At 41.6% G+C, this 14,797-nt stretch overlaps 1 protein-coding gene across 2 annotated transcripts in view; it reads right to left on the minus strand.

Annotated features, from left to right (window-relative positions):
• Positions 1-14,797, minus strand: part of PLCXD3 (phosphatidylinositol specific phospholipase C X domain containing 3) — an 85,066-nt gene that overhangs the window by 27,365 nt on the left and 42,904 nt on the right. For both annotated transcript variants that reach the window (XM_055699752.1, XM_055699753.1), the window contains exon 2: positions 2,449-3,157. In XM_055699752.1, coding sequence (XP_055555727.1) covers positions 2,449-3,157 — 709 coding nt within the window. The remainder of the gene's footprint in view (positions 1-2,448; positions 3,158-14,797) is intronic.

The raw sequence follows: 14,797 nt of genomic DNA on the forward strand, positions 1-14,797 counted from the left end.
TAAGGTACTGCATTCTTAATGCAAAGCTCTTTGCCAGCGTTCATTAATAAGTAGAAAATAGTACAAAATGTATAAATCTATACAGAAACTGGCAACAAAAGCACATATGTTATCTACCACCTGGACACAATAATGGGATCTGATCTGTGCATTTATTTTGAAAGGTACAGAATAATGTTTTTACAATTTTTTTTAATTTTTTTTTTTTAGCAGATAGTTCATGCACGAACACAGTGCAGCTGGACCATATATGCCCTGGCTCCATTAGCATGGTTTACATACTTCTAAATTACTGAAATGCATTAATGCAGTGAGACTGTAGAGAATTCTGCAAATTCTACTTACTGTGCTGCATGATTTAATTGCTCATTATTTATTTTTTTATCATCATCAAATGAGGAGCAGTTCTGAGTATACTTGATGTTTACTTTTAGAGCAGTTCACTCAATATACAAACTCAGTTTGTATGTAAATTAACACACATGCCAAGCCTGTGTCTTCCTACAGTACAGTTTTGTAATAAAAATAAAAATTCAAAATGAGATGCCACTCTTGGAAGATTAAATACTAGCTTTGGAGATAATTTTAAAGGTCCTTTTCTTTTGCAAAGGTTAAGAGCTAGGCAAAGAAGGGAAAAAGTATTCTTGCAGCAGACATGATTACACACGTTGCTCATGCAAAAAAATCTGTTAAATTTGGAAAACCAACATTCCCAGGTATTCCAGCCCTGTTACTGTTATAACTGTTATTCAGATACTGTTACTCAGTTACTGACATTTCAAGTTAGTTTATAATCTCAAAATTTGCTGTAGAGAAAGGCATTCTAAGGCTTCAAAGGCTCAAGTCATTCAGAGCTTAGCCAAACACATCCAGAATCCATTTGAAGTTTTTATTTTTCTAAGCAGCTTCAAGGAAGCACATTACGAGCCAAAGAAGAAAAGATTTTTTTAATGGTTATTTTAATGATGCAGCAAGCTTTAAGAAGAACCTGGTAGTTTCTTGATTGTGCTAAAGAATCATAGAACAGTTCGTGTGGCAAGCAAACTTTAAAGGTCATCTAGTCCAACCTCCCTGCAATGAGAAGAGACAAGAACACTTGGAAAGATGTTTACCAGGGAAAACAAATCCCTCAAAAACAAGTTGAGTGTTCAACAGTAAAACCCAACAACAAAGTAGCATTTCAGTACACAGAAGTGCTCTTCAGACTCAGCAGAATGGAAGATCACTAGTCCAATGGAACCTATAAAAACATACATGGAGTATATTCAAGTGCAGTCACTCAAGCACTTCTGAATCATATTCCACTGCTTACAAAACCTTCTGCATCAGTGTTTTACCATTTCAGGTAAAGTTTTGCCCTGTTTTTTCAAGTTAAAAGTTGCTTAGGAAATCTGCCATAAAAATGGCTCAACCTTTCTCAAAAATGAGGCATGTTTTTGTTGCAGGTTGCAGTGTCACAGGCACTGCATCATTCATCTCACAGAAGGGGACTGTTCCCGATACACCTTCCTGGCACAGGCAGATCCAGGCAGGGAGCAGAACATTAGCAGGCCATTGACATGCATTATAAATTTGTGACACCCTGCAACCCTTTATTTTTTTAAGGGGAAAAAAATAGCTCTTGTGTCTTGGCATTGTGTTAGGTTTCCTACCAAGTTGTCAAGAACACAGTCACACATATATGCCTTTAAGCTGAAAACTGGCTCTGATTTATCAAAGTCAGAATGGTATAAATAATGCATGTTTTGCACAGATGGCTCTTTTTGTAATGTAACAATTAATGGACTGTCAACACAGTATTCCACGTACAGAACCTCTACAATGGTCTGCAGTCTCTTTCCTGTATGATAAATGAATGCCTGTCAGGAGGCGAGTTCACTCCAATGGTGTCCTGGTATCTTTGATATAACGTATGATGGTATGCAGAGAGAAAAGCCACACATTGTTAAGGTGTATAAAGGTAGTTAAGGATGCAAATTCTGCAGTGTCAGGCTTTGCTGATAAGCCAAAATGAAAAAAATATTTACCCAATACCTGAAGCTTAATGCATAAATAAAAACTTAAATGATCTTGATCATTCAGATAGATTTGTCAACATTAAGTAAGGAAATCCGAGGCAAGATGTTCAGTGCTTATGGTAAGAAATCACATTCTAAAAAGAAAACAAATGGAAAAACCCGCATTCACACACACACACACACAAAAAAAAGGCTAAGCCAATCCCGTAAGGTATCATTAGGCTTCAATGCCAGATTGCCTTTCAAGATACAAAGTTTCTCCCTCAATGTGTTTCTCTTTAAATAATTCAGGATTATGCCCAGGTTCTGAATAACCCACAGTAGCATAGAGGAAATACATGTGCTGGAGTTTCTTTAACAGCAATTAGGAAAGCAGCATCACCAACACACACATTCAGCACAGTCAGCACGTTACCTGCCAGAAACTTACCTTTCTGTGATTGTTTCTCTGAGACCACTTGCAACCCCCTTCACCACTGTACTAGCCTTTGGTGTCAGCACTACTTGAGATATAAAAAAGGAGCCCTTCTTTCTTCTTTCAGTGATTGACGCCTGGAGGAACTGGATCAGTTTTTCCGGATCTGTTGTGTTTGCCCAGGGAGCTGGCATCATCTGGCCTGGCCAAAGAAATGGTACCTCGAGAGCCACTGGACTGTGGTAGAACACCAGCACTTGGTGTTCCTTTTCCCACAGGTACTGGAGGCTGACTTCATGGGCAAATATCGCAGGACACATTTTGTTCCCATACGTGTCTTTGAGCATTTGGACAAGCTTTTCATGATGATACTTCTGCATCCCATAGAAGTGATTGAAGTCCAAGAAGACCACTTCTTTTGGGTGGTCAGTGAGAAATGCATTGATCTCTTCCAGACCCTCCTTGACTTTGGCACTGAATAAACCATGAGCAAAGTAGAGTTCGTTGTCTGGGTCTCTGGGCTTGGTGGAAATTCTAAGATCAAAATACCTTATACCTGCCCCCAGCTGGCTGGTGAAGTTCATGGTCTGTGTAGCCAGCCACTTCCTCATCAGCTTTTTAGCCACAGTCCCAAAAACCGACACAAAATTCTGGACCGTCTCTGGCTGTTCAGGCCCAACTGGAGAGGCTTCATCAATGTAGAAGCTAAATGAGTCATGAGACCCTAAAAACACAACAGATGAAAACAATCAATATTTTGTTCATAAATTAGAAGTCATTAGTGATTCTTTCTTAATAAACATAATTTTCTGGCTGTACCCATACTCACCAATGGGCTCTTCCCCTGCCCTTCTCAATACACTACATTCCTCTGGCAGCATTTACCCCAGCAGCACCTGACTAGAACTTGAAGGAAACGTAATGCTTGTTCCACCACTTGTCTGGGCACTCCCTCTGCTCTCTCCTAGCTTGCTCTTACACCTTTAAGCTCACTGAAGTCAGCGGGCTCTGAATGTCAAAGCAGTCCTGGTGTAACTCCAGCAAAGCTGGTCACATAATAAATATGTAGAGCCGAGAGGAGGAGGGCTTGGCCCTGCACACTGAATCATGCACTGCCTAGTTTGCAGAACCAAAGCAAAACCACACCAAACCAACAACAACCCCCACCAACACCTTTACAGCCAGCTAAAATATGAGTTGAAAAACACCAAGGACATGCAATCTTTCTGACCATTCCTTTATTTCAAGTCTGATGTGATCATCAACAAGGTTACTGAACGCTGTTCTCCTTCTTAAATTTACCGCTAAAATTCTTTGCTTTCCATTGCTACGTAAGTACAACAGATGAAGCCAAGGACAGCATTGCATTCACTGATAAAATACCAAAACTCCACTACACGCTATGGACAAGAACAAGACATACTACTTAACCTGCCTGCGTATATAAGTTACCATTTTCCACAACATAGCGAAGTTGAATACAAATATGTAAGACACTTTGCTGTGCAAAATTCTCTCTGTCTCAAGGTACGTCCACTAAAAAAACCTACAACCACACACACACACAAAAAAATTATTTTGCTCAGCATTTAGACATTTACATGAAAGCAGCTGACAAAGCCAACATCTGCAAACACATTCCTCTCTAAGGGACTTCGCCTTGCTTTATGGAAAGATGAGCTGATCCTGGGAGATAATCATCACCCCTGCCTACCACTAGCCTTCTAATACCTGGTGGTGAAATCTGGCCATTTATACAGAAATACTGTCTGGCTGCAGGCAGAGCCACACTCCTGCTGCCCCAGCTGAAGGAGGTGCTTCTGCCAAGACTCCTCACAGCAAGCAGGTCTGCTCCTCTGCCTATGTCGCACTGCTTGCAAAACTCCTTCAAGGTCAGCAGGACTTGTATTTCTGAAATGGACTGTAGGGCTAGGCCCTCGGAGATACAAATCCTAGCATCAAAATGAGTTCAGAGCCCAGGTCATACCCTCTGCTGCTGACATTTTTGTAGCTGCTTTTCAAAATTATTTTCCAAATCACGCATGCTGTGGCAAGTATCACATTAATGAAATCCTGCTAGTCAGTAATTTCTGATGGCAATGCTATATTTTAACTGAACTGGAACAAACCCTATAAACTGAAGTGACAACTATAACATTTCCTTCTTTAACAATAGTGTCACAACAAATCATCTTAGACTCTAGTTTGGATTTGGCTTTGTTTAATCTGAGAAACGTCTTAAAATTTTGCACACCCCACTTTTCATGGTTGTCTCTTTGAACTGCATTTTACTTTAAATATTAATTAAATATTTACTTTAAATATTTTCCATTTTGATGAAGCTTTCTACTGCTAAGCATTGAATTGACAGCATACTCCTTGCAGAACCTGATTAGATCATGGAGTATCTGATTACACATTGATATCCCAGGGGACCAGATCTGCATACTGACTTTCAATGGTAAAACAAATTATTAGAGCAGTGACTTGTGTTTCAACAGTATTACAGGGAAAATCAATGAGATACATTAAATTATCTGTTCAATGTAACCTGCACTGATCTAGAAATCAAAGTAAATCCAGTCTTCTTTAAAACAAGGCATAGCTACTGATATTAGAAAGATGGATCTTGCAAACCCTCACTTTGTCCATTGACGTTTTTTATTTCAGTAAGATTTTGTGTCAGCGTAGGTACATGTATAAACATGATCAACTGATTGCAGCGGTAGGCTCAAAATGATATTAAGATTAATTAAACCATTTGTCCTCTATTGTCTGATCTACAGCCACTTGCAACCTGAAGTTGCAAAGAGGTAGCTAAACTTGACCACCACAGCCAATATGCAACACACAGTGCCGAAGGCTACCTAAAACTACTTCAGCTGAGAGAGGCAGCACAGTTCTCATAGCAGAAAACTAAGGTGAACAACTTGTCAAAAGGTAGCTTTTAGCTACTGGCAATGCAAAACCCAGGGAAAGGTTGGGGGGAACATCACAGTTAGAAAAGACTCAACATTACAAGCAGGATAGTTCAGAAAAATATTTTTTCTTAATTAGGGTCTTCATGCACATATTTGAGCCTAAGAATGGGGATTCCTATGTGGAAGGTGTGGGAAAAGCACATAGTTCAATGAGAACTTCCATGTTTTGTAACCCAAACAAGTAAGTCCTCTATAAAATACTGTAAATACTTTTAAATACTGTAAAAAGAAAACAAAGCTTGACTTGGCTGATAGCGAACAAAGCAGATGTCTGCTATTCAAAAGCATGTAAAGATTCCTCCTGACTGAAAAATAGAGGAAGTATTTTGTCTTTCCACATGTGTAAGTAATTTGAACAGGTCATTTAAATATTTATTTTCATCATTCATTCATTTACGTTTCCTTATGCCTTCATCCTGCCCTGTTGCCCTAACCTAACTGAGGGATATTCAAAATCCATGCACTTGGCAGGCCAAATTAAGAGTATGATCTGTTCTACTGTTGTGCGCAAAATCACTATGTTCCTGGTAATGAGAGAATCCTGTATGAACACAGTTGTCTTTAGCAGCCAGGTTTCCTTCCAGTCTTGCTTTGCTGCACAGGGACATTCCCATCCTACTTTGCCACTGTGAAGTGGACTTGCAGGTTCTCTGTATTACCAAATATCAGCTTCCATGAAGACAGGATGCAGGGTACATTCAAAAGTACTAATGTCATCATGCCTGCAGTCTTTGGAAGGTAGTAGTGCTTGCCCATAAACTATCTTTATTACTGTATGGCAGAGGACACACTGACCTGATGTATGGGACAGCCTCTACCACAGAGACTTCACAGTCTGAGATGGGGAAGCAACGAGAGGGAAAACGACTTGTCCAAAGTCATGGAGGGAGCACTGGTATTCCTCGTGTGTACAAACATACTTTCTCACCAGTTTACTACATGTCTAGCACTTTCTTAAAGTGTTGCACATTGTTTTCCCACTATTTCAACAACACAACACACCACTGATCCATGGAGTCAAGGATGAAGGCTTGTGGATCAGGATCACGGGGTTGGCGAACAAGGTGTAAACATGGTGTGTATATGCTACAGACTGCTCAGTCAAAAAGAGAAAACGGACAAAGCTTTCTTTAAACAACTGAAAGAAGCATCATAATAACAGGGTTTGTTTTTATGGGGAACTTTGAGACATTTACTGGAAGAGCAGAGCAGTAGAGCACAGGCAATCTGGACAGCATCAAAGACTTATTTTCTACAGGCACTCCTTTCAGTAGACCAGGAGCACTACTACGTGGTATGAATTAAGGAAGAAACGTCTAGGGACATAGAGGCTGACAGCAGCCTTATCCAGAGTGACTATGAGGTGATATAAGAATTTAAAATACTGAGGGAGGCACATAGCAGAATAAAGAACCTGGATTTGAGAGCAACAGTCACAACTAGTTCAGGAATTTGCGAAGTTGTAACCTGTGGCAGAAGTACCTTAAATATCAAGGGACTCAGGAGAAATGGTTGAACTTGAAAGACAACCTCTCCAAAGCATATGAACAGTGTGCAAGAAAACAAGGAAGTAAGGCAGGAGGCAAGTTTGGCTGAATGGGTAACTCCTGAGTGAGCTTAAACCTAAAAAGCCACGTACAGAAGGTATAAGCAGGGACAGGCTCCCTGGGAGGAACAGAGGAACACAGGGAGTGAGTGAGGAAGGGCATAGCTTAGCTGGAGGTGGGGTGGAAAATCTGCGAAGGGTGGGAAAGAGAGCTCTGGCAGATATGTCAACAGTAAAAGGGAGCAAGGCAAATGCTGGTCCACTGCTGAACAGGGCAGGAGACCTCAAAAGCAGGACAATGAAAATACTGAAGTAGTTGGTATCTTCCTTGCCCTAGTCTTCACTGGCAAGGTCTGCTCTCAAGTACCCCATGTCTCTGCCTAGTACTTTCTTTTTCAAACTGCTTCACGTTAGTAAAAGGTGACTGAGTTAAAGACTACTTATATAGATAAGATACATACATGTAGGTGGGACGAGGCAAGAGTCATCTGAACACACAGAAAGCACAGGCCAAGATCACCATAAAACCCTCTCCCAACTTCCACAGGTCATGTTGACTGGAGGAGGCAAAAAGTTACATTCATCTTCAAAACAGGAAAGCAGGTAAATCCTGGGAACAGTCTGTCAGATTCATTTCAGTACCAGGGAAGATCATAGAGCAAGTCCTCATGGAAACCATTTCCAGCTATTGAATGGTAAAAAGGTGACTGGGAACAGCTACCATGGATTTAGCAAGGGCAAATCATAACTGACCTACTTGACTGCCTTCTAGGATGGAACAACTGGCTTTGGGGAAAACAAAATTTTCCTTTTACTTCAGCAAGGCTTTTAACACAGTCTCCCTTAATATACTTGCAATCTAACTAGGAAGACACCGACTAGACAAGTGCTACTTATAAGGCATGTGAAAAACTGACTGGACCATCGGGCTCAAGAGGTTGTAGCTGAAGGTTCAAAGTCTAACTTGCAGCTGATTGCAAGCCAATTCTGTTTACCATCTTCATCCCTGACACAGACAACGTGACAGGGAGCACCCTCAGCAAGTTTTCAGGTGAAACTAAGTTGAGGGAAGAGGTTAAGAGAGGGGAAAGTTGGTATTCAGAGCATCATGGTTTAATACAGCAGGCACCTACACATCACACAGCCAAAATCAGGATACAGAGAAACTTCAGCACAGCAGAGAAGCTGGATGACATGAACCTTAGGAAGTTCAAAGGCAAGATGGGCCCAGGACAGATAATCCCATGCAGTAGTACAGCTAACTGGGAACCAAGTGGCTAGAAAGCAGCCCTGCAGAAAAAGACTTGTTTACTTGGAACAACTTCCCCATGCAACCAGGTAAGCCCTGGAGTGGAAGCCCAGCAGGACTGGACTTGATATCACTGATCCGCAACACTTGGCTCAACAGCCTCATCAAACTTGTAGTTAGCTCTCACTTTGGGCAGGGAATGGACCAGGTGACTTCTAGAGCTCCTTTCCAATGCAAATTATTCTGTGTTTGCCTATTCACCTCTCCCTTAAGATAAAAATTCATTTCTTGTCTCTCAACCTTAGAAGCAATTATCAAGAGACACTTAAAACGTGTGCATTGGCTGTGATCCAAAACCCCAAAGTGGCCAGTTTCAACCAGCAAGGCATTAAATTTTCATGAACTTAGATGTGGCCACACAGTATTTAGATATTCAAGAGTAAAATGTGCTGAATCACTTAGACTGGAAGAAAAGAGCTGCTAGTACTTTTACTAGGGAGAATGTCTCTTGTTTTCTTTACTGAAATCCCATGATAGGGCAATTGGAATATATAACCCACTACAGCTCAGCTATGGACATATTTATGGTTTCCCTGGAGGGCTAACACCCCACCTCCACCTCCTTAAAAAATAATTGGGCTCATTGCTGGAAAAAGTCCCTCAGGAAGAGTGCATTTCAATTCAAAATCGTTTCTTCAGTCCCACAGAGATTTACACAGAGGCACCGCAATGCTAGTATTTTTGAGCTTTAACATATCATTCATAAAGCTGGCAAGCATACCTGAACTTCACTCTGCCCTCCCCTCGCCTCACTGCCTGCCCTGGCCATCCCTTTTAACAACAGCCTGGTAAACACCAAAAACAGAGGTACTGAATTGAACAGCACTGCCCAACGTGCTCCCAACAGCAGCAATCACACCCTGAAGATCCACAAGTCACAAAATCACAAACACAGAAGCAAAGTTTCACAGGTTTTGGCATGTTTTACTCACTTCCCCTTCTCCCATACATCTCTAAGCTCCTCTTGTCTCTGCACTAGGATTTATCCAACAGCTGTCGGAAGTAGAGGTTTTTACTACTGCTCTGGGTGTCATTGAAAGCTTTACCTGTTGTTGTATTCCTATATTTAGATGACATCCCTTGGTGACTATTGCTGAAATGTCACATGTGGTGCAGCCTAACTTTTTTGAAAACATCCTTGTCAATGAGGGCTTGATTACAATCAAGGCAGATTACAACACCTTTCTTGGATGTTGTGAAGAACAGCTAGAACAAATTCTGTGACCTCTGGTACACAGGAGAGCAATGCAGATGTTCTTGCAATATCGTTTGGTCTGCTCTCACTGTCCTGATTGACCTTAAAAATCAACCACACAAGAAAAAGCCCTATGAATCTTTACCTAGCTAGACTGCAATTTCAAGGAATAGCAAAGCCTAGTCATGAGCACTAGAGTTGGTGCATGTCAATACTGTGCTTCACCTTCTTTTTAAGATGTCTGAGCACTGTTCTCTGCATCAAAACCACAGCCCATCTCAGAAAACCAAAAGGTGCCACCAAGAGCAATGCAATTCAGACTTCATAGTCCAGTTACCTTTAGCATTCAAACTGCTTGGGTGATACAAGCTTTGATAATACAGATTACCCTGGAGAGCAAAACAAAAGCAGCTGGGAAAAAAAGAGAGATTATAGATTGTGCAGTGACTCAGCTTCCTTACAGGCAACTGCCTCGCTTATCAATTGTTCTTCCAGTGTTCATCACCAGTTGTGCGCCCTTGACACCAACCAAAGGTCACAGGGCTTAGCCACCTATACACACTCTGCACTCGACAATCCAAAGGCAGGGGAAGGGAGGCAGACAGTAGCTCAGGTAATGCAAAAATCCCAGTAATGAACAAGTCAGAGTCAGAACAAGAGTATGTGTATGAACCATTCTTGTACACACAAGCCCACTGGCTATGTTTCTGATCACATTTAGTTATGAAGTAACATGTTTAGACAATGCTCTGCTACCCATAAAACCTCTTTCTAGGTTCATAAACTCTGTCCAAACCCTATGAGAAACAGCTCGGTTCTCCAAGCACCGTGCTGCTGTTTCTAGGTAAACCAGTTAAAAATGCACAGACAGCCCCATGCAAACTTAGATCTGCTGAAGAGGAATGGAGAAGCCTAAAACTGCCTCTCTGCCGAGAGATCAGGAAGCTTTCTCCTTGTGATTCCCCAAATTCTGTTTTGTTCTGTGTCTGAAATGAGAAGCCTGCAGAGATTGAACTGGCCACCTCCCAGCACTCACTCACCCAGACCCCATGGTCACAACAGGCCAAACCGTCAGCAAGCTAAGGATACAGGTACCTGGTGAGGGAACTCACCCACAGTCTGGTTCCCCCATCTCAATCTCCAACAGCTGCAGAAATCCCATATAACTACCTACCCGCCAGTTCCTCCACTGCCCATAAATTAGCCAAGCTTTTCATGCAAAGTTGCCTGCAGCACGATCAGGATTGGGTCTACCTTTTGGCCTTCTGAAGGCTCAGGAAACTTTCTCAATGGAAGGTCAGGGCAGTGGGTACTCTTCTCAGAGTCCTGGCCACCCAAACAAACACAAACTCTTGTAACTGGGTCTCAGCACAGAAACTGGGATTTTCATTAAAGATAAAAAGTTGGGACTTTTCTTTACATGAGAGGAATCTTTTAATATGTGAGAGTATCTGGGTTTTATTCAAGTGAATTGTCTGATCAGAAAGTAAGAATAAATATTTTATAAGCCTGGATTTTGTATTCAGTGAGCTAGCCCAAATGTAAGTCAAATTGATTCACCCCCTCTCAAGCAGTGAAAACAGAAGAGCCATTTCACTTTTTGCATATAAAGCCCTGAGGTTTCTGTTGGAAAAAAACAACAAACCAAAATGAAGACATTTTTAAAATAAGCCCATTAAACAGACTTGAAATCTGTGAGGTAACATAAACACAAATCATTCCACTTTTTAAATAAAATCTTTTTCCAGGTGATAGAGCAAACAACTTTATATCCAGACAGTTAAATCTTCCAAAGTCAACAGTTTTAACCTGTTAAGTAAACACTTTAATGCTTTCAAACTCTAACTACAGGGATGAATTAACCTTGGTTTTCAATAGAAGATTACTGATAAAGTACAAATCCAAAGCCCAATTCTAAGCACACTTAACTGTTTGAATGATTTTAATTATGTGCATGAATGTCTGCAGGAAAGAGCCCCGTTTTGCTTTCACTTCTTTCAGAAGAACAGATTTCCAAATTGCTTTGGAGTTATGTTAACACCAGATAAATTGAAGTCATCACATATCAGGGAGGAAGAAGAGGCAGGCAGTGACAAAAGAGATGTATTCTGGTTGTGTCTGAGAAAGTAAGCAAAAAGGGTGATAGGAGTGACAGAGAATGAAGCTGTTAAAGCAACATTACATTACTATTAACTTTGCAAGAATTTAAATGCCACTGCAAATACAGCACAGTCACAATTTCTCCATCAGACATTCACTCCGTCTGCCCATGTCCTCTGCGCCAGTCCTATCACCTCCAACAAACTCTTCTCTTCCTCCACTTGTACCCCATTCTGCCTTGAAGGTCTTGGTGACAATTTGGGAAAAGGAAAGAAAATGTTTGCTTCCTTCCTGCCCACCCCATTATCCCCCAGAACTGGCAGTCTCCCCTTCAACCCCCACTCTTCTCCTGCTGGAGATGAAGGTGCACTTTCCCTCCACCACCAGATGAGGCCTGCACCAGCCATCGGAATTGCACATGACCATAACTCAGACCTTGGTCCCATGTCTAAGGACACGGCATCAGGAGTCTGTGCTGTGCTGCCTTATTGGGCCTGTTGTGTGTCGAGGAACGCACTACCTGATTGTACATGAAAAACCAGATAGGTGCACAGTAATTGGTTTGCAAACATTTTAACACAGTTTTTTTGCAAGGGTGAGCAGAACTACTTTCTGTTGAAAACCACTTCAAAGTCACATTTTGTCAGTCTCTGCCAGACATGGTTTCTAATACTACTTCTGCCATAGGTGGAAGTGCATTTCTCAGCCAAAACATCTCAGCTGGAGCAACTTAATCCACGTCCAATGTCACAGCACAACTACAACAGGCGCACCAGCTACTGGGATAGAGTTTATTTTCTTCTTAGTAGTCGGCGCAGTGCTGTGCTTTGGATTTGGTGTGAGAACAATGTTGATGGTACACTGATGTCTTTAGTTGTTGCTGGGTGATGTTTATACCAAGTCAAGGACTTTTCAGTTCCTCAGGCCCTGCCAGCGAGAGGGCTGGAGGGGTGCAAGAAACTGGGAGGGGACACTGCCAGGACAGCTGGCCCAAACTAGCCAAAGGGATATTCCATACCATAGGATGTCATGCTGAGTATATAAGCTGGGGGAAGAAGAAGGAAGGGGGTTGGATATTTGGCATTACAGCGTTTGTCTTCCCAAGTCACCGTAATGCATGACAGAGCCCTGCCTTCCTGTGGATGGCTGAACACCTGCCTGCCCATGGGAAGTGGTGAATGAATTCCCTGTTTTACTCTGTTTGCAGGCACAGCTTTTGCTTTACCTATTAAACTTGCTGTATCTCAGCCCATGAGTTTTCTCACTGTCATGCTTCTGATCCTCTCTCCCACCCTGTTGTGGAGGGAGTGTGCGAGCAGCTGCATGGGGCTTGGTTGCCAGCTGGGGTTAAACCACAACACCTCCCCAGCCCCCCACCCTGAGTCCAATAAGAAGTGAAAAAAAGAAAAACATTTGTACATACTACTACAAATCACTGAAGACTGTTGAAAAAGACTGTCTGAACCAGCTTCTTAGCTAAGAAGAAATAAGTAGGTAGTCTATCAGTTTGGAGATGGCATCTCATACCTATTGACCAACTGTCAGACGTGGAATGATTATGTTTTTGTCCTCCCTATAAACAAATTAAATTTTCATGCGGAAGAAAGCATTTTAAGCAAACACTTAGTCTTGTTCCTGTGGCATTTCCTTATCACTTGCGAAATACTCCCAAGGATCATTTTGTTTTGTGCCTTTGAACATGGCTACAATTGCCTCCAACGGGCGCCTATGACTGTTAACATTGTCAATACTTCTATGACAAACATGAACCGAACTGCTCTTGACTCAGTCTGAAGCTGTTACCATTTAAATTTGTTTTTTAAGAGACAGTTTGTGGACTATGGCAGTGCCTGCACTGGGGAAGTGTTTCTGGTCACTAGACTGAGCCTAGATCAGTCCCTCACCTAAACACTGCTTCTTTCTTTTAAGGAACTCACTTCTAAGAATCAAACAGGTTGGAAGGTGGGGAAGGATCTACTTGCCTTTAAGGCCCAAGGTAACTGGCAATTATCACCATACACAAGGCAAGCCTGACTAAAAATCTGATTAAGTTACCCATTATTCAATTCAAATTAATACATTTGGTGTACAAAAACGTGCCACAATTCAGTCTCTTACAGCTTCCTCCTTGTAAATGCAAAGACTAGCTCCTGTTGATCTTAGAACACTACATCAGTAAATTCTGCATTTCAAATTCTCTAATACTCTGTTGAAAAAAGTAAAGAAGTAAGAAAAAATAAGATGTAATTATATTTCTAGCTTTCCAAACAGCGTGAGCACATACTCAACGATGGACATCACAAGGCCAATCCTGCTAAAGAAACTATTCTTCAACAGAAAATTAGCACATGCTGCCTTCCTGAGAGCATGTTTCCCCTCTCACTTGGTAATTTTCTTACTGTCCTATAATTATTTGTGTAGGAGAAGGTGTTATAATGTTTTCTGAGACACTGGTAAGTGTAGATAGCCTCCCACCTCTTCCCAGTCAAACCACCTCCAGACAGATTTCCTTGCAGACTTCATGCAGACAGCACACAGAAGACAGCACAGTGGATCAGTATGCCAAAGGCCAGGGCTTTACAAGAGCCTCAGATTACTGTACTCTAGAAGATCAACATTAAATTATTAGCTTCATCAAACATAGGTTCTAAACAAGCACATCTTTACTCAGATAAATGTAAGATTAACAACACTGGAAACCTTAAAAAATGCTGCAATATCAGGCCATAACATAGAGTGGAGCACACTAATTCTCACATTTAATCAGCTCAGTGGAGGCTTCACCCAACACCACAGTGGCAGCATGGCAAGCTCTGGGCAGCAGCACTGCTCACTACCCCTCCCCATCTCCGCAGCCCCTGGAGTCTTACTCAGCTGCTCTGTCAAGCGCAAGTCAGGTCACCAGATTTCCTGCAGACATCTAAATGCAAACAGCGTGGGCAACATTTTTGCATTATAGATGTATAAGTGGAAATTGTCACGCTGAGGACTGAGACAATCAGTTGGTGTGCCTTCCCCACTTTTTTTTTTTTTTCCAAATGTGATCTAAACCTCCCAACTGTACACAGGAGAAAAGGTGGAGGAAGGCAGTAGTATTACCTGTGTGTATACCAGATGCAAAGAAAAAACAACGCTGTTGGACATTTGTGCACTGCACTGAGAATTTTAAAAGGTGCAAATGCCTTAAAAATTTAAAACCTGCCCTACAATAAGCCACAAAAAAGTTATTTTTA

Source organism: Falco cherrug, chromosome Z (assembly GCF_023634085.1).
Source record: "Falco cherrug isolate bFalChe1 chromosome Z, bFalChe1.pri, whole genome shotgun sequence".
NCBI classification, from domain to species: Eukaryota; Metazoa; Chordata; class Aves; order Falconiformes; family Falconidae; genus Falco; species Falco cherrug.